The sequence below is a fragment of the Argopecten irradians genome, chromosome 11 (genome assembly GCF_041381155.1).
Source record: "Argopecten irradians isolate NY chromosome 11, Ai_NY, whole genome shotgun sequence".
In the NCBI taxonomy this organism is placed as follows: domain Eukaryota; kingdom Metazoa; phylum Mollusca; class Bivalvia; order Pectinida; family Pectinidae; genus Argopecten; species Argopecten irradians.
Window position 1 is genome coordinate 13,150,778 of NC_091144.1, and position 26,911 is coordinate 13,177,688.

Genomic DNA, 26,911 nt, shown 5'->3' on the forward strand with positions numbered 1-26,911 from the left:
AATCTTTTCTTAAACTATATTTCTTTTGTATGAAGTGGTACCGTCGGCCATATAATTTCCTATAATGCATTGTGTTTATCATTTAAATATTACGTATAGACAAAGAAGGAATGAAATATATTTTAATTCCTCAAAAATACAGTTTATGTCTGTTTGTCGCCAAGTTTTATCAGTTCCGTCCTTATCTATAACTACATGCCTCTGCCAAATTTCATTGCTGTTAATGGTGTATAACTTGAAATATCCTGTTCACAACGTGATTTTCAAAACTAGGGGGTATGCTATAAGCTACGACGGAGCTACGCTCCATCGTGCTAAAAATGAGATACAGAAAAAAAAGTTAATGTCTCAAAAATAACAAAGAAGTTTTCAAATAACAAAAAAAAACTTTCAAATCATACAGTTTACAAATTACAACCGACATTATTGTTAGTCAAAACATCTTCACAAATTATTATCAAAATTGATCATGTCAATTGAATGTTTGCACAAAACTGCACAGATTTCATTCAACAATCCATGTATTGTTAGTTGTATTGCAAATGTATTACTATCATTAACAATTATTAAAGGACAATTGTTCGTTAACAAATTGTGTTTCTGATTAAATACTAAATAAATATATATCTAAACAACACTAAGATTTAAATATGGTAGAGAAAACCTTGACAAGAAATTTGGTTATATTCGTTTTCGTTTAATTCTTTAGGAATCGAGAATGATGCTAAAGGTGAAAAGAAAACATAAATAATGATAAATAATGAAAACCATAGATGAATCTATTTATTAATAAAAAGAAAGATAATTTCCTTTCGTGCAACCGCCTACGGAACTTGGATAACCCGTTTCAGAAGGATTTTCTACGCATTATCGATGATAACTAAAGCTGAACGAGGCTCTTTTATTGTGGTATTGTCCTAAAAAATCAACTATGCACAACTTATGATTACTTGATTTAATGTGAAGTTCGAGAAACATTTCTTTCGTAAGTTTTAAGAAAGAGTGAAAACAAAATTAAACTAGAAATTGTCACCGGGACAATTTGACGGGCTTTTCACCTAAAAGCTACTTCGTTCATGGTCATTTATAAAACACTCGGTAACGCTTAGTTTCAACGTACCAAAAGTCCAATACCAGGTCTTAGGCCTTTCAGAACTTTACAATAAGTCATTTGAAGACTTTAGGATTGTTAGCCTGAGTGCCCTTTGATATAGGTCAAGGTCAATCACATTAACAAACTTGGTAGGCATTTATGTCAGCATGCTTCATGCTTAATATTAGGTCTCTAGGCCTTCTAGAAATTGAGAAGATTTTTTTAATGATTTTGTCGAAAAATTGCATTTTTGAACTTTGTCCCTTATTTCCAACCGGAAGTTGACGTTTAACAGAAAAATGATACAAAACTAATTGTTTCATTTTTGATTCTACATAACATATCCAAAAATGAAAGTAATTGGCTGTGTGGTTAACGAGCTACGGCTGTCTCAATGAGCTGAATTTTCACAGGATTATTTTCATAACTCTACAATCACACGCACTCTGTGACCTTGGATGACGGTCAAGCTCGTTTATTTTTTCAAACCCGATAGTCAACTACCTAAGCTTACTTCATGCAAATCATGAAGCCTCTATACTATGTAGAACTTGACAAGAAGATTTTTTTCGTGATTTTCACCGAAAATGGCGAATTTCCATTATGAGTCAATGATCAACCGGAAGTTGACATTTTAGAGAAAAATGTACAATTACAAAGTTTCTCAGTATGCTATTCTACATAACATACAAAAACATGAAAGGAATTGGCTCAGTGGTTAACGAGTTATGGATGTCTAGGTTAAACCGGAAGTGCCGTCATTGCGGCCATATTTGAATTTGAATCAACACCATATTAACAAGAATTGGTCACGGTGACAAGTGGAAGATTTGTAGTGCGTTTGGGCTTGATTGCACTGGTGGAATCAGAGGAGATGTTTAAAATATAATTGTCGAAATTTGAAAAAAAAATCTTAGTTAAATATTAATTACGTCATAAAAAATTATTTAGTGGACTAATTTTTAATTTGAAGACATCAAAGCCTTCAGAATGAGATACTGCATCGATGCAATGGAAAAAATTTGGAAAAAATTGAATAATAAAAAAAATTCTAAAAATAGTCACTTTTTTGTAAACTTTGACCTCTAGCGAGCTTTTTAACAAGACATATTTTGTGGAAACATGTCATGGGTAAAAGTTAGATATGTTCATTCCCTACAATAAAATACCTTCAGATTTGCAATAGCTTTCATATTTTTTGAGTTAAAGCAGTTTTTGTGGTTTTAAGGTTTTACGTCATGGCGGCCATTTTGGAATTTTTGACCTACTTAATTTTGTTCATGGAACACCTTCAGATGTTTGGTTAAAACATACTGAAATCATTTTTAACCTGTGTGTTACCGTTTGACCGAGAGAGCGTTCACAAAAACAGGAAGAAGAATAATAAGAATAATAATAATAAGAAGAATAAGAAACTTAACGAAAACAATAGGTCTTTTCACCAAAAAGTGAAAAGCCCTAATTATCGAAATCCAAAATTAGTGCCTGTTAACCATCTTATTGTCATATTACGTCAGTCGACGTATACAACAAAGGTCTTAAGATAACATTTTAAGCCATATATGATCAAATTAGTCTAAAACGTCCGATCGATCTCAAAATGGAAATGTACAGCACCACAAAAACATCCGGTACTTGGTAGTGACAAAAGCGATTGTCTGCAAATAGTGGTAAGAAGGACGGACACAGTGATGGACGGACAATCGGACAATCTGATCATGGTGGTCTGCAATTCAAAACTAAGATAAATGACCAAGGTTCTTCTACTCAAAATATTATCAACGCCAGGTGAATATTTACATATCGTATCACTAAAATTCTATCAAATCTTGTCATCTAATAACAAACATTATGTTTTAAATATAAAAAATCAATTAAGCGCATTTTAATTCATTTTGATACGGTGCGCTATCAAATATATCAAATATGTACATATAATTATTATATCTAAACGAGAAACAATCGCCTTTTGGTAAAATGGTAAAATAAAACTCGATTATTCAATTACATTAAAGTTATAGATGCCGTATTTTTCATACTCACGAATCAAGATGAGCTTTTATTATGTTATTCATCACCAAAAGTTACCAACTTCTTGAAAATTACAGTGCTTTCAATGCATAGGTTTTAATTTTACATGTACATGTACAAATAAGAGCTGAAAGTGATTTTTGGCAGTACTGCCAAAAATCATTTATTTACATCAATAGTGAAGTGAAATGAGTACATACGTTGAGACCATGAAGTCAAGCTATGGTCTACAATTTCATTACACATTTTTACAATGTTTTTAGTATTTATAAAGTGACTTTTGCAGGTCTGTTTTTATTTAAACATATTTAAGGCATAAAAACAACAATTTTTCAGTACAAAATTTCTGTGTTATAACTTACGTTTATAAGTCATCTGAAGCAATTTGCATAGTTTTTACAGCTTTATTCATCAAACCTTGTGGTTTTTAATGAATTAATGATGAAAAAATAGCATGTCAAAATTATCGCCCAGTTACGGCTCATATAACTTTAAGTCTTTTTATTATACCTTTACTTCTTTTTCGCAATATAAAAAGTAGTCAATAGAAATGCTATTAAAATTTTCACTGTCATAAAAAGCTATTCCCCGGTAAATAGTCATTTGGACTATTTACCGTGGGAAAAGGCTATTTACCTGCATTCAAATTTGGCGGACTTTTCCTCTATAGCGATTTTGATTTGACGTCATCTGACGACGTTTCATGTCGTCTGATGACGTTTATGTGACGTCATTGACGTTCCATCGCAAAGCGACAAGGCTGGTGTTTGGGAAAATGGCTGTAAACGGAACACGATTTGACAACTTTGACGAGGAAACACTAACAAAGTTGGTAAACGAAAGAGACAGTGCAATTACCCAACAGGTTATCAAAACTGCGGTAAACATCTTGAAGGATTACCTCCGAGAAAAATCACTCGGAACGATCAGTGAACTTGAGGGTGAAACAAGCGTACATGTGAACGGTATTCTTCGAAAGTTTTACGCGGAGTTGAAAAAAGTTGATGGATCCCGATACACTAAAAAATCCATGATTACAATCAGGTATGGATTGCAAAAGTACTTTTTAAAGAAGCGCGATGAGGATATTATAAACGCCGACGCATTTAAGAAAGCAAATGAAATGTTCCAGTCGGTGTTGGTGAACCTAAAAAAGGCGGGATTAGGGGATACGAAACACAAAGCTCCAATTGATGCAAAAGACATGGAGAAGCTTTACGCAAGTGAAATCTTTTCTACAGATACCTCGGAGGGATTACAAAACCGGACAATATTTGAATATCTATACTATTTATGTAATAGAGGCCGTGAGAACCTGAGAGACATTCAGAAAAATGATTTCAACATCAATGCTGATGCTACAGGGAGACGATACGTCACCGTCACCAGTCGGCAAACAAAAAACCATCGAGGCGACGATTTAAGAGACAATGACAAGGAGGGACGCATGTATGATCAACCAGGTACTGTAACGTTGATTTTATTGATAGTTTTAATATTTCAAATTTGAAAAAGCGTATTTAAAGGTGTAGCTTATACAAACAATACCAAATTCGTTTACAATTACGTCGTGTTCATTTTTCATTAGCATTGACTTTTGTCATTTGTATGAGTCAAGTAAATAATGCATTTCATTTTCCTTCCTCTTCATATGTTTCAGGGAATCCTAATTGTCCTGTGGCTACTATTGAGAAATACCTAAGCAAATTAAATCCTAACAATGACAACTTCTGGCAAAGGCTGAAGAAAACTGTCGATCAGAGCATGGATGTGTGGTATGATAATTGCGCTGTAGGTAAAAATACTTTGAACAGTTTCATGTCACGGCTCAGCAAAGATGCAGGTCTCTCTGTTAAATACACCAACCATTGTATACGGGCAACATGTATCACGACGCTTGACCAAAAGGGAGTCGAAGCAAGGCACATCATGGGCATAAGCGGGCACAAATCGGAAAAACTCTATCAGGTCTTATAGTGAGAGACTAAGTGAAAACAAGAAACGCCAAATTTCGGACATACTAAGTGAAAATGTTGTCCCAGCAAAGTCTCCAAAACTACACAACTCTGTCAACGGAAATGAACTAGCTACATGCTCTTCCAACCTCCAGCTTCCCGACTTTTTAGACGACGAATTCGAAAGTATAATGGCTGACATTACTGCATATGAGCTAGCCGCTACTAGGACAAATGTCTGCAATAACATCCCATCAGGTTATATTCCAGGAAATTTCCATCTCAATAATTGCAATGTTACCATCAATATCACAAAGTAGAATTAACTGGATCATATAAATACTGACTGTTGTTATGGAATATTATATATGTTATCTTATTTACTGTTTGTGCATTTCTTGAATATCAATAAAATTTCATTAATTTAATACAGTATTTCAGTTGTGTTTTTTGTCAGAACTATAATTATAAAACACAGACATGGTCAGAGGTATGGGTATTATGGTGACGAACATATTATTACCAATAAAATGTTCTTGATTTTACGCGTCATTTAATCACGATGACATCTTCGTCACTGTAATAGTATGCACCATGTATGCTTTTTACATAGCGAAAATGAAGCAAAGGTATAATAAAACACTTATTGAATGGGTATATTCGGGAAATAGCACTTTTATGGTTCCCCTCGACACTACGCCTCGGAAAATAGTTCGTGTCTCTGGGAACCATAAAAGTGTTATTTCCCTCATACCCATTCAATAAGTGTCTACTATAACAGTAAATATTTTGTAATCTACCAAAATTTATATTGATAAAGGTTGATGATTACAACACCGTTATCAAGCTACATCGTTTGTAATGCAACTGATAAAGATTTTGTTGAAAATGTTTTCAGTGCAGATGAGCATGTTTCAAAAGTATTTTTCCGAAGATTAATATTTCGCGATGAAGTAAAGATATTTCTTACACATACTCCAGTATTAGCCTTTTGGTATCTTCACACATCATTCGTAACAAGCTCTACCAAACATTTTGAAATACATATGAGTAGAAGATAATACAACTATGATATACTAATAAATCTACTTATTTAAGATCTTACAAACGAAAGTCAAATACTGAATACGTTACCTTATAAAAATGTAATTAACACAAGTTTGGAAATCAATGATAATCGAACTCTCAATTTAATATGTACATATTTGACGAATATAATTGGGACACCTCAATAAAATCTATATATACATACACCGTAAATTGGGGTGTTTCTGGAGTGGTCATGTATTAGCTTATTTGACGCTGGGCACGAACTTTAACATACCAAAATTTGATTAAGTATTTATTTTTTTGTATATAAAGATGAATGCATATACACGCTATTGATCACGTTTGTGTAAACATACATAAAAAGTATATTCTGCCAACATGCGACAAAAGAACCAAGGGAACTATAGATACCGTTCAGATACTAGATATGCACTAACTACAAAACTCAGGAAAAATGTCAAATTTAAACACACCAAAATTAATCATCCTATTTTGATACAAAACGCCAAGATTTCCCGACGCCAAAGTATCCCAACTACGGTAGCTATTAATTTCTTATCAGAACAAGACAACTTTTAAGAATCTTGGTAAGAACCATTAAATGATCTACAATTCAAGTGAAAGAGATATTTATTTATTTGTCCCTAATGAGATAGTATTTCACAGGGGTGACACAATTATTTACACAGTTTGTAAGTGACCTAATATGGGGAAAATACTGGATCTACAATAAGTTTGTATCGGGCATGGCGGTGGGCGTATATGAAAAGACACAACGTAACACAACTAGCTTAACACACACTCAAATGAAGCTTCTTATAGTTACGGATTAAAGCTCAGAAAAATCAAATATACAATTAATACTCCTCAAAAACATAATTTGTCGGTTATGGAAAGAAAAGGGGGAGAACAAAATCCTTATTCTAATTAGTACGTAGGAAGAAAGTGCCGTACCATTCAGTTCAGATTGTTTTAACTGCTGCCAGCAAAACCAAATAAATACGGACACATAGCAGTATATTAAGTTGCTATACACACTGATGATGTTTGTTCAGGAATAATGGAAAATAAAGCATGAAATAAACATAACATGTAAATCATAATATGAATCTACGCATCTTTAGCTCATTCAAAGCTTCACAAACACAAATAATTCACGAAGTACATTTGGAATTTTTTTTGGATTACTTACAATCAGAACCAGTAATGTTCTTCTTATTTTGATCTGATTTCTTTTGAGTTTTATGTTATTGATTTATTTCCTCTCTGTGTTTTACATGTTTGATACATTGAATCACTTCTCATTACACGACTGTTCCATAATGAGGCATTTCAGACTCAAATAATTTCAACAACAGTTGTACGTCATGATGACCAGCAACAAGAATGATTTCCTTCAATGAAGATTTGACACTTTGATCGGCTGCATACTTCTTCACCACATCCACACATAGTTCCCACACTTTTTCTGTTTGACCCTGTTCAAATGTACCTATCAAAATAAAAAAGTAACCATTGTAATTAACTGGTTTGTCCTATAATGTTATTTGCTTTTAAGTTAATAAAATGAGGCTCGAAGGTCATGTATCACTTTGCAGAATATAAGTAATTCTGAAAAAATCGCAATGTAATAAATTTTTAAGAATTATCTTTAAGTATTTAAAACCTGTTTAAACAAGTGATATTTCGTATGCCTATATATCACTTATTAGGCGTACTTGAACATTAAGTCAATGAAAATTTTGAATGCATCAGGACTAACGTTGGTAGTATTACTTTTGAATAAGTAGTAAGTAGTTGTGTAGGATTGAACTATAAATTTACATATTGTAAACTGAAGTCATTTAAGAAAGTAGCTTATTGATTTCAATGAAAGTCAAGGTCACTCATATGAACTAACTTTTTACCCCAGCATGTTACGGTCCCAATATCAGGTGTCTAGGAATCTTAGTTATTTACAAAAACTCGTTTGGAGATTGTAACATTTTCGTCGCCTGTGAGCTTAACAAATAACTTAACAGTTAGAGCCAAGGTCACTGTTTCCTTTTCCCCAAAGATGTATTTACAATACATGGAAATACTTTCACTACTAGTGATTAAAATAGTTACCTCTAATTCTGCTCTAGGGTATTTTATTCCTTGGTCTGAACCAATATATATACAAACTTTGGTCCCTTTCGGTAATGTTTCAGGTAATATTTGATTAAAATATATTTTATTGCTTCTTCTTTCTGTAAAGGCGTCGCTAACAGGAGAATGTGAACGGAAGTTTGCTTTCGAGCGCCATCATAAACAATCGTTTGCGCCATCGTATAACACCCCTTGGTGAGCCCACAGATTTTACCTGGACAGACCTTCTACGTCACATGTATATATAAATGCTTGCAAGCAAATTGAACAATGGACTGACGGGACTCGCGCTTACCTGAGTGCCTATATTCGCCGTGGAGAAGTTTCACGGAATGGGGGTGCTTATGAGGTGCGTACCTCTGGCTTAGGGGGCGCTTATCTAAGGCGGCATTGTAGGGGGGGGGAGCTCGAAGCGAGAGAATGGCCGACGGTAGTGACACATATATTGAGAGGAAAATTAAAAAAAAATTGCATGTAGAGTGATTTCATTCAACCGATGAGATGTGTTGAATGAGCTTAGCCACATAAGCCATCCGAGTAGGTGCGACAGGTGGTTTGTTTACATTTTTCGCTGTCAAAATACGGAGCATGCGGTGGTTTTACGTAGTTTACAATTCCAGAACTAGACGAATTAAGATTTTCATTAACATTGAAAGGTGCTATTAGAAGTACAATTTCTCCGTGACTTGTAAAATGGTTGAAATTTGGCAAAAATTACCCTACGTTAGCGACGGACGGGATCGGGGAGAGACCCTGTTTTAACTGGGGACGGCGCATGGGTGGTATATATACATTGTACGTTAGGCCTACTTATCTGTAGAATGATCTCCTCACTTAAAATTAATTTAGATGAGTCTAATTTCCGTATATATGATTTAAAGTCACATACTTCCCTATTTTCGACGATATTTAAACAAGAGACATTTTTTTACATGTACTTGATTTCTTTCAAACATACAGTTCTAGATAATATTGTAGACAAATAATATTCGATCATAAGCTTTGAAAGAAATTTTGATTCAAATATTTTATTTATTTATTTTCATTTATTTGTTTATTTTTGTTGATATTATCATTTCGGGTCGTATAATTATCGACAATAGATCTACATCCAAATTTGCAGATAATGTGTCATAATTCATGTTTTCGGCAGCATTTTAATTGTCAGTCTAATTTAGTGCTTTTACACACAGAATAATGACTTTTTTTAATTTTTATCCAGTAAATTTATATTATAAATACACTTCTGAATCGTATCATTACTTAAATATGTGTATGCCCAATGTATAGACATATCAACATACAGACACAGATGGGGATACAGGTATATAGTTGTGTAATTCTTGCACCTAAATATTTAGATAGTGCACCTGTCACTATATATAGGCTTTTAATTTTCCACGTTACCCTCATTCGACTCATTCCCTGGGCCAATTCCCTACCCAAATACCAAATGTAACACCTTACCTGATGATCAGTCAAGCGTCACTGCATGTAGGTATACCTCATGTTACCTATATTATCTATCTCCAGGGGTCCGTTTATAATGACAGCCTAGATTATCTAACTAGTTAAATAAAGTCTACGTACTAGACTCCTCCATGTGGTTGTGTTCCAAACAAAATAAAATAATTATTGTAATTAAACCTACTTATCTTGTGAAAATCTACTTTATTTCATTTGAAACATAACATGAAAGTATTACTGTACAGGTACAGTATGTGTTCTAACTACATATGTAACACCCTGACTCAGGTATGTACAGGTACTTGTCCAAAGTTGCAACAGATTTACATAGTATTGTAATTAATTACCTGAATGAAAGAAAGATAAACATAAAATATACACGTATCGCTCACCGGGTTCCATGTGTAGTTGGAATATCGAGTATTTGTAATTTCTTAATGAGATTACATGACACTAGTTTATAATTTATAATGTTAACAAATTAGTACTATATAGCGGCAAAATAACACTTGTTTCCTCATTTTGAAATTCATGGATGTGCTCACCAAGGCCGCCGTCACCGGCTTTTGGCCTCCTCACCCATACCTCCGTCCCCATTATATTCACTATTTCATCAAATCACCACTGAATTAAACCTAAAAATTTCTTTGCAAATTAATCTTCAAACATCTAACTTCAATTATGTATCTTTACACACAGTGTTAAGTACGTAAAACCGCCGTATGCTCCGTATTTTGACAGCGAAAATGTCAACAAATCACCCATCGCCCCTACTCGCATGACTTATGTGGCTTAGCTTGAACGATTCGTGCATCCTTGGCTTCAATCAACACATCTCATCGGTAGAAAGGAAATCACTCTACATGCAAAAACTGTTGGTTTTTAATTTTCCTCTCAATATATGTGTCTATGATCGCATCGAAAAAATGTAACCAACTACCGTCGGCCATTCTCTCGTTATCCCTAGCCGCCTTAGCGCCCCCTAAGTCAGAGGTACGCACCTCCTGCGGACCCCGATTCCGTGAACCTTCTCCAAGGTGATATCGTACATGGGTCAATGCACACACCACAAGAGATCAATTACTGTTAATTGATAAATTACGTAACAGCCCTTCGGGCCAGGTGAGCTAATAATGCTATTTTGCAGGAACAACGATCTTTTTCTTCGAATATCAAATCAGGTCAAAATCAAGGGAAGTAACTCTTACATAAAAACCAATTTGTAATCATATTTTCACTTTAAAGTTCAAATTGTAGTGTCGTCCAATTAGCTTACTCGGAATATTATGTTTAATTCATTCTTCCTTTTTAATAAGCATACTTTTGAAATGCTAATGTTTTTTACATTTTAAAGAAATACATTTATTACAAAAAATAACATCACAGAAATGGACATGATTTAAAGAAATAGAAGAGCGCTAGCCCACTCTGGATAATTGTTTAATGACTAGGGACTTTTCATTTTATGTCAATTATGACTTAAATGTGATCACTTTATAAAAAGCTTTGCTGGACCAATGATAATTAGCAATTGTTGGATTTTTGTCATAATAACTAATTATGATATAAGAAATAAATTCAACCTTTATTATAGTTTTGGTTGCAAAGGGAAAATCATTCATATCATTTAATTGTGTTATTTTAAATACCTTTTGGAAAAGATTCGCACGTGAATTCTTTGAGCGAAAAAATCATTACGCACTTTCCTCCATTATAAAAGTTTCACCTGTGGGGATCCCTGAAAATGATCCTTATTATCGATAGTATGGATCATAGACGTTTAAGAGTGTTAACTTGATTTTTTGATCGATCACTTATAAAGAGAAACAGGGAAACAATTTTAATTTAAACGGCCATCATGAATTTCAAAATGCTGGTCATTTTGAAATTAAAATAAGAATCTAATTATTTATCAAACACTACAAAAGTATACTCTCATATACTTGCTGGTGTTTATTTGCTTAAGGGTGTACTCTTCTGAGGTTTCAGTCCCATTGAAGTCTCGTTTCGACATAAATCAAAGAAGTTATAAGATTTTCAAATTAAATTTATCAACATCTGTAGCAAGTTGCCAGTTGCAAATTTTGTCAAAAAATTATATTTCTATTGCGAGTAGATTTTTTTATACAGGGATTTTAAGGAATGGCCCACTTGGCGGCCATTTTGAAATTGTGTCTTTTTTCGCTTTGAGTAGAGTCACAGTTTTACCATTTTTTACTGCTATGGTTTTTACTTAAATCATCACTGCGCCAGTATTTTTAGCTGTATCGAGCTATTTTTTTGCTGTAAATCTTTACTGGGTTCGTGGTTATTAAAAAATTGGGCATTATTATTTGAAATGATACACTTTTGTCACTTTATTTTTACATTTAATTGTGATTTTAGCACTTTTAATTTTTACTCTAAAATACTGAAAAATAACAAATATTCAAATGGGACAAAAAAGTAAACACACGGACCTCCCATTTTTCTGCCTGATTTAGAAAGACCAGCCTTTTCCCTGTTAATATGCAAAATATCAACAAAAGTTTAATACCAGAATTTTTTCTATAAAGAGTTAAATTTGGCAAAAATGCCTGAAAATAGTGCATTTTGTAGTTCAAAGTTAAGGGGTAGGGGTAGTATATTCTGATAAAAAATATTAGTCTTATTAATCAAAACTGGTATATTTTTAAGAGGACTACTGGAAAATAAATTTAACAAATATTTATACATATCAAACAGCTCATTAGGAAATTAAGGCTTTCATCTTTGGTGTATATGGTCAAAACGGCAAATTCCAATAAAATCTAATATTTTTAACAACTAGGTATCTTTGAGTGACAATAGCTCAAAAACGAGTACACGGACATATGTTTTTTCTTCCATTTTCTTCTATGGTATGAACTCCTATTTCCAATCAAAGTACTTAAAGTACTGTTAGGCTTTACCGTTGATATATTATATGCATTGCAGGGAAGGACATTTGTATGTTATAGTGTATTTTCAAGTTTTACAAGACGCCACTTAATTAAAGTCATATGTGCCATAACCGGTGGGAAATTTTGACATGTTTTTTTTTTCTTTTTAGCAATCTGTTGAACAATGCCAGATTTGATGAATTAAATTGTGAAAATCATTAAAATAGACAGACAAACATTTATTAAGCCATGTAAACATTAGTCACAACACCCACTTTATGCACAGTGAATTTCTTGTTTTGATGCCTTATGTATGTTCAGATGGAAACATACCAGCAGAAATAATTTTATAATTACTAATAACACCATAGAAATGTAACATGAACTTGTAGACTACATCTTGGCTTCCTGGTGTGACAGTAGGTACTCATTTCACGGCACTGTAAATGTAATATAATTAATTTTGCAAGTACTGCCAAAAACATTTTCATATCCCTTTTGTACGTGTAAAATTAAAATCCATGCATTTTAAGTACACAAAATGTTGATAATTTTTATGGGGAATTAAACATTAAAAGCCCTTCTTGATTATTGAATATGAAAACTACGGCACATAGAACTTTTAAGAGTTAAAGAATGATAATTGGAGAAAAATAATGTTTAATGATCATCAAGCTTAGATATAAACCTTGAATTAATTATCTGTTTTAGTATGTATCACATCTGGATTATTTTAGGCGATTCGTCAAAGTGATTTGAAAATATATGACATTTTTAGGCAATTGATCAAAGTGATATGAAAATATATGACAAACATAAGAAACCAGAAAACAATCTGCAGTGAAAAGATACCGATAATACAATTGTCTTTGACTTGTATCTCTTGACTGACTTAATTTGCTTTATGATGTCATACAATAAATTGCATGTATATGCTCCATGCATAATACACACAGGTAGCAACAGTGTAGATTGCTGTAATTCTAAAGTCTAATTGAATCACTTGAATGAAATGAGTATCATATAGCCAGTATCATATAGCCAATTCAAGCTAAAACATTGCTATTCCTAATATTAAAATCATAATTTAATTTAGGCCTGTAATTTATAAATATTTAAAAATAACAAGTATCTAAAACTACATTTAAATATTAATTAGGATCAGTGCTTCAATATAATGGTGATGATATCATAAACATGTTATTTTAGTTTAATTAAAATCAATTTAGTAAAAAATATAAGCAAAAGTTTAAAACCCGATTTAAAACTTATCTTATTTCATTGACAATATTCAATATAGCTATGTAATGTCATTTTGAACAAATATTTATTTCATTTCTATTTATTTTCGCTACTGAACAGTTTTATTTTGTGGGAGTTACCACCCCTAGAACAGCTTCACAACAGAAGCTACAGTGCATAATATCCCGATAACACTAGTACGTAAAACCCACATTTTCACGACATAAACACTGATAATTATCGGTCCAACTGCCACAAAATGAACACAAATACTGCTTACACTCTTGATGTATACATTTCATTCAAGAAATGTATTATATTGTCTCACTCATATTCACTGATCTTATCAGGTCTCTGCTCAAGAGATCAATTTTGAAGACCCTAATCAGTGATTGGTCCATCCAATAAATCGGTTTCTCATGCCACATGACCACTGCTAGTATAAAGTATTATTTAGCTGCTGACAATCAGATTCAATATAACTAAATATATAACACTTGAAAAGAAGTTTCAAACTTTGAATATTGTGTACCGACCACTGTAGTGAAATGAAGGGAAGTAACTCTTAAGAAATTTTCTCGACGCCTCGAGAATACGTTTTAGTAGAATATACTGTAGGGATTCCATATCATCAGTGACATGCAATATGTTACTGTCCAATAACTGAAACATGTAATATTTTTCAATTTGTGTGGTTTTCTGTATTTGAATTGTTTGTGTTGTTGCAATTTGAATGCACACAGAAAATGATATTGAATAATGGCGGCAAAATTTTGTTGGAAGATATTGTGAAAACCAATCACATTGCTAGGAATGTTATCAATTCCCATTGCATAACGCTTAGCCGCACTGTAGTACGCTAAAGCCTAAAAAATCTATATGAGAAAAAAAAGTTTATTACAAGAAAATTTTGACTTCTCAAAGGAGTACATCCTTGAAGTCAGCTTTACCAATAAGATATAATTTATACAGATATAGCTCGCTAAGTTGGTGGCCATCTCGGAATACAAAATGGCGGTCCTTTTACATGAAATTCATCACTACCAAAATGTTCAAATGTTCCCAAGTATCAATAATATGAGTGTAGACGTTTAAAGTTTGTGTCTACCTGGTATAGAACATGAGATATAGGTCGCAGAAGGTGGTTTTTGGCGGCCATTTTGAAAACCAATATAACGGCCGCCAGTGGCCGTGATGTTTTTGGTGTCCATTTTTTCTTAAAACCTTATGTCCTAAAGAATCCATTTGTAAAATTTCATGCTTTCTTCATAATTTGAACGATTTTTATACTTAACCGTTCCACTAAGATATCGTTCAGACTTTTAGAGAAGTCGTTTATAGCATTATGGCCAAATTGACCCATTTTGCCCCCGCCCTTCAGGCCACGTGAACCGAGATTCAGCCCTATCAGTTGTACAATTTTCAATTCCGATCCATGTAAAGATGCTACCATTGTATTATAAATGTTACCCAATGCTTAATATCAGAAAAGTCGTTTATATGGATGAAAATAGCTAAAGTCTCAGGCCCTCGGAGTTGGACTTCAACTGTAATTTGTACAATTTTAATTCTCTACTCCGCCACAGCATCGCATAATCTCATCTAAAATAAGCAGAAGCAAACTACACAATAGTGCATCATGTACAAATTGGATCATTATCATTTATCATATTAAGTTCCCTCATTTATACTAAATATCATTAGCTTTTTAATGATACTTGGCATATTTGCAAAAATTAAATTCAATAGCTTAAGTTCCCACCTGCATTTGCCACGAGGTTATATTTCGCTCGTCTAGACAGACGTCAAGGGTCAAAATAATGCAAATCATGTTTCAATGACACATGATGATGGAGAGAGAGCCTTGCAGAATCTTATTTAAAGTAGGGTCAGAGGGAAAACAAAGGTGAAGTTCCAAATAATATCTGAGATACACACAGACGTATCCTGGTATATCAATAAATAGGTTCCAAATCGTTCATTCATTCATTTAATAATACTACACGTCAAATTATTCCTTAAATAGGAAAAGTAGAAAAAATGAACTGGGTGTTGCACTTTCTATGGATGTGTTAAAATAATCATCGAATTTATTTATCAAAACTAATTTTATATGACATATATCTAGACTTATGAATCAACCTTTTTCATTACAAACCTGATGTAAATGATGGCAGAGCAACGGAATCCAGTTCCATTTCAACTACTTTATTAAGCACTCGGAAGATGCATGCCCTGATGTTGCCAGCCAAAGCCTTAAATAAATCTTTATTTCCCACAATGTCTGTATCTGCTACTGGTCCAATCACATGTAATACATGTTTTGCATTTCGTATATCCCCTGCGTAAGTATCAAAAACATCTGAAATCTGATATTTGATCCCCATCTTTCTCAGTTGTTCCATCTTCTTTCTGTATTGATCGCCTGCTGCTTTCGCGATTTCCTTAGCAACATACCGGGCGCTTTGTAGATCTTCGTCTTCTATACTTACAAGTGCTGAAGCTTGTGTTTGAATATATTTTCCTTCTTTGATAGTCACTCTGAGCTTTGGAGATAGCATGCATGTTCTACCAGTCGTTGAACACTTCTTCCATTTCGATGGATGAGTCTTTGATCCCGATATATGTTGTGCACCAGCCTCATCACGAAACTTTTCAGGTGATTTCTGCTTATCAGTTGAATGTGACTTGCGAACAAGTTCAAATTTGATTTTGTTTAAGATATCTTGGTTAGATTGGTCAACGACATGGATTTGTCTTAATGGCGTTACCTTGTCCGTCTCAAGAAAACAATGGAGAGCTTCACCAAATGCAGCAGGAAAAATGTCGGATGGACATTTTGCACATCCTGTAAATGGTACAAAGGAACATCACTTTAACTATAAAATCAATTTAGCTTTTACTATAATGATAGAAAATATGAGTTTCCGTTTACATCCTTACAATGTTATTTACAATATACATATTATATACAGATTATGGTAGATGAATCTCCATTAAGACTGAAAGTCACATTACATTTATGGTATTGCATGAGAATGAATAAAGACACTTGATATATATATGTACCAACGTTAATATAGCCTGTATTAGAGAAAGATGATAAACTCACCGATAGCAGGTAGTGCAACTGATTTAGCCCCAATATTGCATGCTTCATCCAAAGCGTTCAAAATAGCCCTACCCAGATCATCATGATATAGTTTCCTTCTTGTTGATTGATCTGTACCACTTTTCTTGTATTCAGGCCACCTTGGTACGACGACATGAATAACGCACCTATAGTGGAGGTTCCCAGCAGTAGTAAAGCAAGCATCTGCCACATTTAGTCTCCGTTCAGCGTAAACAGTTTTGCAAGCTGTCTCCAATTCAGGACCAGCAGCTTGAGAAATCTGAGCAGACAGACCACGAGAATTATCTAGCTTACTATTTGTTCCATGAATAATTACATCTACATCCAGATTGAGGAGGTCGCCCTGATACATAAACACCTGTATCCCACCACTACTCTTCCAAACCTCTGATCCCGACGGTGGTGTCATTCTCTTTTTTCTTCCTGAATCCGGTTTTGATTGTTTCTGAAATGGTTGGCTGGTAACCCTTCCAATGACTGTCAATATCTGACGTTCAGTCTCCCCAACAGCATCACTGTTCTTTCCAACAAGCTTGATTTCTTTATGACTGGGGTTATGTTGACATAATATGCCCTTTGAATGCATTGCATGTTCTTGACGTTGATAATATTCCTCAAATTTCTTCAGTTCAGTATCAGTCAGCGTCTTGATTTGTCTCCTAGCGTATTGCCTATGTTGATCCCTAGCATCTCTAAAGTTTTTTGTCTGACCAGTTAAATAACATTCGTTGCGATTAGTACTGCATTCTACTTCCAGTCCGTTGCCAATTCCTTCATTGAAATACACTATCTCAATATATTGTTCTGATGGACAAGACAATGTTTCTCTTTCGTCAACATGGTCTGGATATGTCCATTTTTGATTATGTTGGCCAGTTTTCTTCAAGGTTCCTTGTTCCATTTCACTACTATAAAAGGTGCGCTCAGACATGTTATCAAAGTCTATTTTATCACCTTCTTCCACCATATCTTCACCAGCTAAATGTCCTTTGCTAACTTTTTTGTTGTCTTTGGTCACTGTTTACCGGATCCGCCTGTACTTTACAATAATGATCGTGTATACCTGAGCCTTGTTTCGGATTGAAAAATTCCTTTGTCAACTCTCTTGTATTACCACCATTCAGGTTACCTACATTAACCGATGGCCTAGAATCATTCTGTTGGCTACTTTCGCTCTCATTATCATCGTGTTTTTTAACGATATGAATTGTGTTGTCATGTCCTCTGTTCTTTGTCTGGATTGAATCCTTGATTTTTGTAGAAGTAACATGCGTCTGAGAAGCATTAACTTTATTTTTAGAACGGTCACTCTCCTCTGGTTCAGCATCATATTGACTGCTTTGTGTAGGTCTTCCAGTAGCTGTAGTTGTGTTTTTCTCTTCCGTCAGTGGCATCACCGTATGGTCGCCTGCTCTGTGCCTGATTACCCTGCTTAGTCAGCCTATCATGTCCCCTTGTATCACCATGGGGATCTCCACTGTCATCTGGACGGCGTCCATCTAGGAACCTATCGTCCCTAATTCCATCAGTTATAATGCTTACTATGTATTTGTAGGCACACTGAATCTCTGGTAAACTCCCTGTTAGGTAACAGGTTCCATGATCATTTAACCATGTAGCCCCAGACGCATCATAGATAGCATTACCATTTACTCGGGTCTGGATTGCTTGGGCAATATCACTTTTCAGCTTTGCTTTCACATTTTGGACAGTCTGAAAGAAAAAGAGGTAAAAATACAATGTAATCATACTGTCTTTCTAACAATGTACAATATATCTTTTTACATAGACATGTTCTATGTATGAAAATAACAAACAAAAGTGGTCGTCATGATCTCATGTTTTTTAGATTAGTTTCCTTGTTTTAAATAGAAAAAAAATACCACGGGGTCAGGTGGTATTGGCTTAAATGTCAATTTGAAGTTGTTGAAACAAAAAATTGAAAATAAATGAAATTACACAGGAAACATAGGAAACAGAAATTAAAGTTTTTATAATTGTATGTGTTTTTGGCCCTTTTTGGTTCCCAAATCCATCAAACGTTTTATAATGAAAAGCAAGTAAGTTATGGTATTTGAAATAAGTATTGCATAATCCTTACTCAATGTTAATAATAATTGTAGCTGTAGGTGTCCATAGTCTCTACCTGCTAAATGCAAACTTTAAATAAGCAATTTTGGAAATTGTCAATGTTTTTAAGGACGCGAGCGCTCTATGATAAATAAAGGCAATCAAAATTCCATTTCTGATGTCATATAGTTACAGTGTAATTTTAAACGTTACAATAACCATTAAGCAAAAACATTTTACCAGGAAATTCACTAGAAACCAAGATAACAGACAATATCAATACCTGTTTTGGGAATTTAGCCACAAGATATGCATCATTTCCATGTTGATCCAGCATCTTTTGGGCATCTAAAAATCCAATTCAGTGAAGAAATGATGGTACCACTGCAGGTGCTATGGAATATGTTCACTCAATATAAATTAAATGCGTTGTTCTATAAAAATAATTTCTGTTGCAGTCCATACAAAAAAGTGAATCTACATGAAAATGAAAAAAAAAATCCCTTTTGAAACTTCTGAGAAATAACAGTAACTATTACTGATTTGGTGATTGTGAGATAAAAGCTGAAGTAATAATCTCCATGGTGACCATCTGTTGGCCTTTCGATATGGACCAAGTTGAACTTACATATCAAATATCAACAATTTAAAGTGTAGTGCTTTGTGAGAAATAACAATAACAACAATTGTTTACTGATCGAGAGATCCGGACAGAGTAAGGAACAAAAGTAAATAGGTACATATATGTAAACAAGGACATAGTCATTCAGATCCCCCGCCAATGGAGATATCAAAGCTGAAGTAAGTTTGATTGTGGAGACTTATTTGTATGAGAAAAAAAACAGGAAGAAGGAAGTTGAGCTAAAGAAAGATGGAGTATAATTCAAGTAGAGCGGGGCTGCAATTGTTGAATCAGGTATACAGCCTTGACATTTATATTAGACTATATACACAAAGATGGGTGGAGTTTTGCAAAGTAACATTTACCATTTACCATGATATTTTCAGCAATGTTTCCATGGTAACGGAAAAAGTGCAAAAAATGAAAACCTAAAAATAGCAAAAGGTACTACGAGACCATAAAAAGAATGTGTATATGAAGTTTCGTGGAAATATCTCTGCTGGTTCTAGAGTTATGCTCCAGAAATGAACCTGCTACAAAAAATATGATATTTTCAGCAATGTTTCCATGGTTACAGAAAAAAGTACAAAAAGTGAAAACCTTAAAATAGCAAAAGGCACTACAAGACCATGAGACTAATGTGCCTATGGAGTTCCGTGCATATATCTCAACCGGTTTTCCAGTTCTGCTGCGGAAACGAACCTGCTACAAAAATATGATATATTTTAGCAATGTTTTCCATTTTACGGAAAAAGTGCAAATATGAAAATAAAAATAGCAAAAGACACTACTAGACCATAAGAACAATGTGTCTATGAAGGTTCATGGAAAAAAGTTGTGCGGAAACATCCACAAAAATCTACCATTTTCAAATGTTTCCATGGTTACAGAAAAAGTACAAAAAAAGAAAACCTAAAAGGCAAAAGGCACTACTAGACGATAAGACCAATGTGTCTATGAAGTTTCGTGAAAATATCTCTTCTGGTTTTAGAGTTATGCTCCGGAAACGAACTGGTACAAAAATATGATATTTTCAGCAATGTTTCCATGGTTACGGAAAAAATGCAAAAAATGAAAACCTAAAAATAGCAAAAGGCACTACTAGACCATAAGACCAATGTATGTATGAAGTTTCGTGGAAATATCTCTACTGGTTATAGAGTTATGCTCCGGAAACCATTCGTACGGACGGACACGGACGGTCGGAAGAAGACGGACAGACGGGCGGACGGAACCCATTTGTATATCCCCCGCCCAACTCGTTGAAAAATAACAATATCCTGTATATGCTTAAAGGGATAATTCAGTCTGACTAATTCTGTTACATAACCCAAGAAGCAAAATATTGCATAAGTGTTACTGTTCAACATTCCTTATGAAACATGAAAAAATAGTGACAAATTCCACATTTCCAAGAATTTTAATTGACACCGTTGCAATTATAAATTGTACACTAATATGATTAAGCAGGTACAAATATATACACTGTACACATACCCGAGCTGGTGTCATGTCGGTTAAAGAAATGCAATATAAAATCACTAAGGAGTTGATGGAATTGTTTTTGTCAGACAAAAGCATGTACCTAATAAGGTAAACACACTACAGTAAGAGCGATTTCAGTAGTTCTAGCCAAACGTTGCCTTACTCCACTGTCACTTGCCAGGTTCGGTGTACAAGACGTCCAACCAACAATATGTAATTATAGCAGAAAGCGAGTGATTTTTGTGAAAAGAATTGACATACATAATAAGACATAAAAACAAACTTCAATGTCTGTAGGACATTAAAGACCCAGCCTTCAGACAGGACAGGATGGTATGAAAGTTAAGGAAACTATACAAATATGAGTACCTTGCCCATTAGATACAGGGGTTAGATGTATTACTTAGATAAGATCAATGTACGTTCAGATGCTGGGAAAATTTATAGTAAGTTACCTTTCATAGACGTAAATATAATCAGTGCTTCTGTTTCATCCCGGAAAGGACAAATGACATCAATCCCTGTTGGTTTTGCCAGCCAGTCTTCTATTCTCTCTTTATCTAATGCAGAGTGACTTTTAGATGTAACAATCAAACGCTTTTTTTCATACTCTGTTCGAATTAATACAACACTGAAACAGAGTACATTGTATAACAAAGTCAATACCTGTCCAATACATGGTCGTCTGTACAAAGTCAATACCTGTCCAATACATGGTCGTCTGTACAAAGTCAATACCTGTCCAATACTTGGTCGTCTGTACAAAGTCAATACCTATCCAATACTTGGTCTTATGTACAATGTCAATACCTGTCCAATACTTTTGGTCGTCTGTAAAAAGACAAAACTGTCCAATACTTGTCGTCTGTACAATGTCAATACCTGTCCAATGCTTGATCATCTGTACAATGTCAATAACTGTCCAATACTTGGTCGTCTGTACAAAGTCAATACATGTTTTTTTCATTTTGAAATATTTTTATTAAATCGTTAGATTTAATAGGGATTTGGGCAGCAGGCTATGCCTATATAAGCCCACTCCCTGTCAATACATGTCCAATACTTGGTCGTCTGTACAATGTCAATACCTGTCCAATACTTGTTCGTCTCTACAAAGTCAATACCTGTCCATTCTTGGTGTCTGTACAAAGTCAAAACATGTTTTTTTCATTTCAAAATGTCTTTATTAAATCGTTAGATTTAATAGGGATTGGGCAGCAGGCTATGCCTATATAAGCCCACTCCCTGTCAATACATGTCCAATACTTGGTCGTCTGTACAATGTCAATACCTGTCCAATACTTGTTCGTCTCTACAAAGTCAATACCTGTCCATTCTTGGTCGTCTGTACAAAGTCAAAACATGTTTTTTTTCATTTCAAAATGTCTTTATTAAATCGTTAGATTTAATAGGGATTGGGCAGCAGGCTATGCCTATATAAGCCCTCTCCCTGTCAATACCTTTCCAATACTTGGTCGTTTGTACAAAGTCATTACCTGTCCAATACTTGGTCGTCTGTACAAAGTCAATACCTGTCCAATACTCGGTCGTCTGTACAAGTCAATACCTGTCAATACTTGGTCGTCTGTACAAAGTCAAATACCTGTCCAATACTTGGTCGTCTGTACAAGTCAATACCTGTCCAATACTTGGTCGTCTGTACAAAGTCAATACATGTCCAATACTCTCGGTCGTCTGTACAAAGTCAATACCTGTCCAATACTTGGTCGTCTGTACAATGTCAATACATGTCCAATACTCGGTCGTCTGTACAAAGTCAATACCTGTCCAATACTTGGTCGTCTTGTACGCAAGTCAATACCTGTCCAATACTTGGTCGTCTGTACAAAGTCAATACTGTCCAATACTTGGTCGTCTGTACAAAGTCAATACACTTTCAATACTTGGTCGTCTGTACCAAAGTCAATACCTGTCCAATACTTTCTTCGTCTGTACAAAGTCAATACCTGTCCAATACTTGTCCGTCTGTACAAATCCAATACATGTCCAATACTTGGTCGTCTATACAAAGTCAATACATGTCCAATAATTGGACGTCTGTAAAAAGTCAATACATGTCCAATACTTGGTCGTCTGTACAAAGTCAATACCTGTCCAATACTTGGTCGTCTGTACAAAGTAAATACCTGTCCAATACTCGGTCGTCTGTACAAAGTCAATACCTGTCCAATACTCGGTCGTCTGAACAAAGTCAATACCTGTCCAATACTTGGTCGTCTTGTACAAAGTCAATACATGTCCAATACTTGGTCGTCTGTACAAAGTCAATACCTGTCCAATACTTGGTCGTCTGTACAAAGTCAATACCTGTCCAATACTTTGTCGTCTGTACAAAGTCAATACCTGTCCAATACTGGTCGTCTGTAAAAAAGTCAATACCTGTCCAATACTTGGTCGTCTGTACAAAGTCAATACCTGTCCAATACTTGGTCGTCTGTACAAAGTCAATACCTGTCCAATACTCGTTCGTCTGAACAAAAGTCAATACCTGTCCAATATTCGGTCGTTTGTAGAAAATCAATACCTGTCCAATATTCGGTCCTGTGTACAAAGTTAATATCTTTCCAATACTTGGTCGTCTATACAAAGTCAATACCTGTCCAATACTTGGTCGTCTGTACAAAAGTCAATACCTATCAAATACTTGTCGTCTGTACAAAAGTCAATACCTGTCCAATTCTTGGTCGTCTGTACAAAGTCAATACATGTTTTTTTCAATACTTGAAATATTTTTATTAAATCGTTAGATTTTTAATAGGGATTGTCGGCTGCAGGCTATGCAATACTATAGCCAATCCCTGTCAATACCATGTCCAATAACTTGGTCGTCTGTACAATGTCAATACCTGTCCAATACTTGTTCGTCTCTACAAAGTCAATACCTGTCCATACTTGGTCGTCTGTACAAAGTCAAACCTGTCCAATTTTGTTGTTTTTCATTTCAAAATGTCTTTATTATATTGTTAGATCTGTAATACATTGGGCAGCATTGGCTATGTCCAATAAGTCCAATCGTCCTGTACAAAGTCAATACCTTTCCAATACTTGGTCGTTTGTACAAAGTCATTACCTGTCCAATACTTGGTCGTCTGTACAAAGTCAATACCTGTCCAATACTTGGTCGTCTGTACAAAGTCAATACCTGTCCAATACTTGGTCGTCTGTACAAAGTCAATACCTGTCCAATACTTGGTCGTCTGTACAAAAGTCAATACCTGTCCAATACTTGGTCGTCTGTACAAAGTCCATACATGTCCAATACTCGGTCGTCTGTACAAAGTCAATACTGTCCAATACTTGGTCGTCTGTACAATGTCAATACATGTCCAATACTCGGTCGTCTGTACAAAGTCAATACCTGTCCAATACTTGGTCGTCTTTACGCAGTCAATACCTGTCCAATACTTGGTCGTCTGTACAAAGTCAATACCTGTCCAATACTTGGTCGTCTGTACAAAGTCAATACATTTCCAATACTTGGTCGTCTGTACCAAGTCAATACCTGTTCCAATACTTCTTCGTCTGTACAAAGTCAATACCTGTCCAATACTTGTCCGTCTGTACAAAGTCAATACATGTCCAATACTTGGTCGTCTATACAAAGTCTATACATGTCCAATAATCTGGGTCGTCTGTAAAATGTCAATACCTGTCCAATACTTGGTCGTCTGTACAAAGTCAATACCTGCTCCAATACTTGGTCGTCTGTACAAAAGTAAAATACCTGTCCAATACTCGGTCGTCTGTACAAAGTCAATACCTGTCCAATACTCGGTCCCGTCTGAACAAAGTCAATACCTGTCCAATACTTGGTCGTCTGTACAAAGTCAATACATGTCCAATACTTGGTCGTCTCGTACAAAGTCGAAAATACCTGTTCAATACTTGGTCGTCTGTACAAAGTCAATACCTGTCCAATACTTGTCGTCTGTACAACGTCAATACCTGGTGTCCAATACTTGGTCGTCTGTAAAAATATCAATACAATTGTCCAATAATTGGTCGTCTGAACAAAGTCAATACCTGTCCAATACTTGGGTTCGTCTGTACAAAGTCAATACAATAAAGTACAAAATCAATACCTGTCCAATACCTGTCCAATCTTGGTCGTCCTGTACAAACGTCTGTACAATAAGTTACTGTACCTGTCCAACGTTACTGTACCTGTCCAATACGTTACTGTCCAATACTGTCCAACCTACAATGGTTCTTAACCTGTCCAAAATCGATACCTGTCCAATACGTTGGTTGTACCTGTACAAAAGTTACCTACCTGTCCAATAAGTTACCTGTACCTGTACAAAAGTTACATACCTGTCCAATATTACCTGTCCCCTGCCAATAGAGTTAGCTCCAATAAGTCCATTGTCCACTTATGTGTACCTGTACCTGTCCAATAAGTTACCTGTACCTGTCCAATAATTCAAGTTACCTGCAACTGTTCCAAATCCAATACAGCCTGTGACATTTATACCTGTCCTATATACCAAATATGTTACTATTGTACCTGTCCAAAGTTACTTTTACCAATTTACCATATATTTTCAGCAATGTGTCCAATGGTTACCTGTACCTGTCCAAAAGTTACCTGTACCTAAGTTAACCTGTCCAAAAGGTACTACCTACAACCAATAAGAATTGTACTATGAACCTGTGGAAATAAGTTACTGTACCTTTTAAGTTATGTACCTGTCCAAACGTTACCTGTACTGTCCAATAAGTTAAAATATACCTGTGATAGTTTTTCAGCCTGTCCAATATGTTACCTGTTACGGTCCAATAAGTTACCTTTAAAACCTAAAAACCTAGCCAAAGGTTACTACTACGTTATATGTACCAATGTGTCCAATGAAGTTACATGTATCCTGTCCAATAGAGTTGTGCTCCGGAAACCTGTCCAAAAACGTTACCATTTGTACCTGTCCATGGTTACCTGTACCTGTCCAATACGTTACCTTGAATACCTGCACTAATAAGTTACCATACCTGTCCAATGTACCTATGTACCTGTTCCATACATATATCTCAACCAGTTACCAGTACCTGTGCGGAAACGAACCTGGTACTGTCCAAAATTGATACCTGTCAGCAATGTTTCCATGTTACCTGTGCAAAAAATTAAAACAATAAGTTACTGTATGTAAAATAGCAAAAGGCACTACTAGACCATAGGAACAATGTGTCCAATAAGTTACATGGAAATACTCTGTCCAATAGAGTTACCTGTGCTCTGAAACGATCCTTACACAAAGTTACCTGTACCTGTCCAATAATGTTTCCTGTTACAGTACAATAAGTGAAAACCTTAAAATACCTGTCCAATACTTACCTAAGACCAATGTGCCTATCCAATAAGTTACCTGTACCTGTCCTGGTTTTACTTGTATGTCCAAACGTTACTGTACCTGTACAAAACGTTATACCTGTCCAATGTTTCCATGTTACTGTCAAAAAATGTTACCTGTCAAAATACGTTACCTAATACTGTCCAATACGTTACCTATACCTGTCAATGGAAATATCTCTGTCCAATACGTTACCTGTACCTGTTTAGAGTTATGCTACCTGAAACCATTCGTACTGTACCTGTGACGGATACCCATTTGTATACCCCCGCCAAGTTACCGTACCTGGCGGGGGATACAATACCTGTCCAATACTTGGTCGTACCTGTACAAAGACAATTCATGTCCAAACGTTACTCGGTCATCT

At 34.9% G+C, this 26,911-nt stretch overlaps 3 protein-coding genes across 4 annotated transcripts in view; 1 reads left to right on the forward strand and 2 right to left on the reverse strand.

Moving 5' to 3' along the window:
• Positions 1-108: 108 nt before the first annotated feature.
• LOC138334783 (protein mono-ADP-ribosyltransferase PARP14-like) lies at positions 109-18,332 on the reverse strand. Its single transcript, XM_069283508.1, has 3 exons — positions 16,981-18,332; positions 16,027-16,716; positions 109-7,621 (listed from the first exon to the last, which is right to left on the reverse strand). Exons 1-3 carry the CDS (start codon positions 17,966-17,968, stop codon positions 7,434-7,436), a joined length of 1,866 nt encoding a protein of 621 aa, XP_069139609.1. The 5' UTR covers positions 17,969-18,332; the 3' UTR covers positions 109-7,433.
• LOC138334410 (uncharacterized protein KIAA1958-like) lies at positions 3,828-5,101 on the forward strand. The gene is made up of 2 exons (XM_069283080.1): positions 3,828-4,587; positions 4,785-5,101. Exons 1-2 carry the CDS (start codon positions 3,828-3,830, stop codon positions 5,099-5,101), a joined length of 1,077 nt encoding a protein of 358 aa, XP_069139181.1.
• Positions 18,333-18,644: 312 nt separating the features above from the next.
• The window catches only part of LOC138334784 (uncharacterized), a 97,040-nt gene continuing 88,773 nt past the window's right edge, over positions 18,645-26,911 (reverse strand). For both annotated transcript variants that reach the window (XM_069283510.1, XM_069283511.1), the window contains exons 10-12: positions 21,634-21,809; positions 19,355-19,419; positions 18,645-18,714 (exon numbers count right to left, since the gene is read on the reverse strand). The gene's annotated coding sequence lies outside the window, so the exon portion shown is untranslated. The remainder of the gene's footprint in view (positions 18,715-19,354; positions 19,420-21,633; positions 21,810-26,911) is intronic.

Bases quoted from the DNA above. Each gene is read 5' to 3' on its own strand.
- LOC138334410 (XM_069283080.1), top strand. From the start codon at position 3,828: ATGTCGTCTGATGACGTTTATGTGACGTCATTGACGTTCCATCGCAAA. The intron at 4,588-4,784 runs GTACTGTAACGT...CATATGTTTCAG, and splicing joins ACGCATGTATGATCAACCAG to GGAATCCTAATTGTCCTGTG.
- LOC138334783 (XM_069283508.1), bottom strand. From the start codon at position 17,968: ATGGTGGAAGAAGGTGATAAAATAGACTTTGATAACATGTCTGAGCGC. The intron at 16,717-16,980 runs GTGAGTTTATCA...TACCATTTACAG, and splicing joins AGTTGCACTACCTGCTATCG to GATGTGCAAAATGTCCATCC. The intron at 7,622-16,026 runs GTTTGTAATGAA...TTATTTTGATAG, and splicing joins TCTGCCATCATTTACATCAG to GTACATTTGAACAGGGTCAA.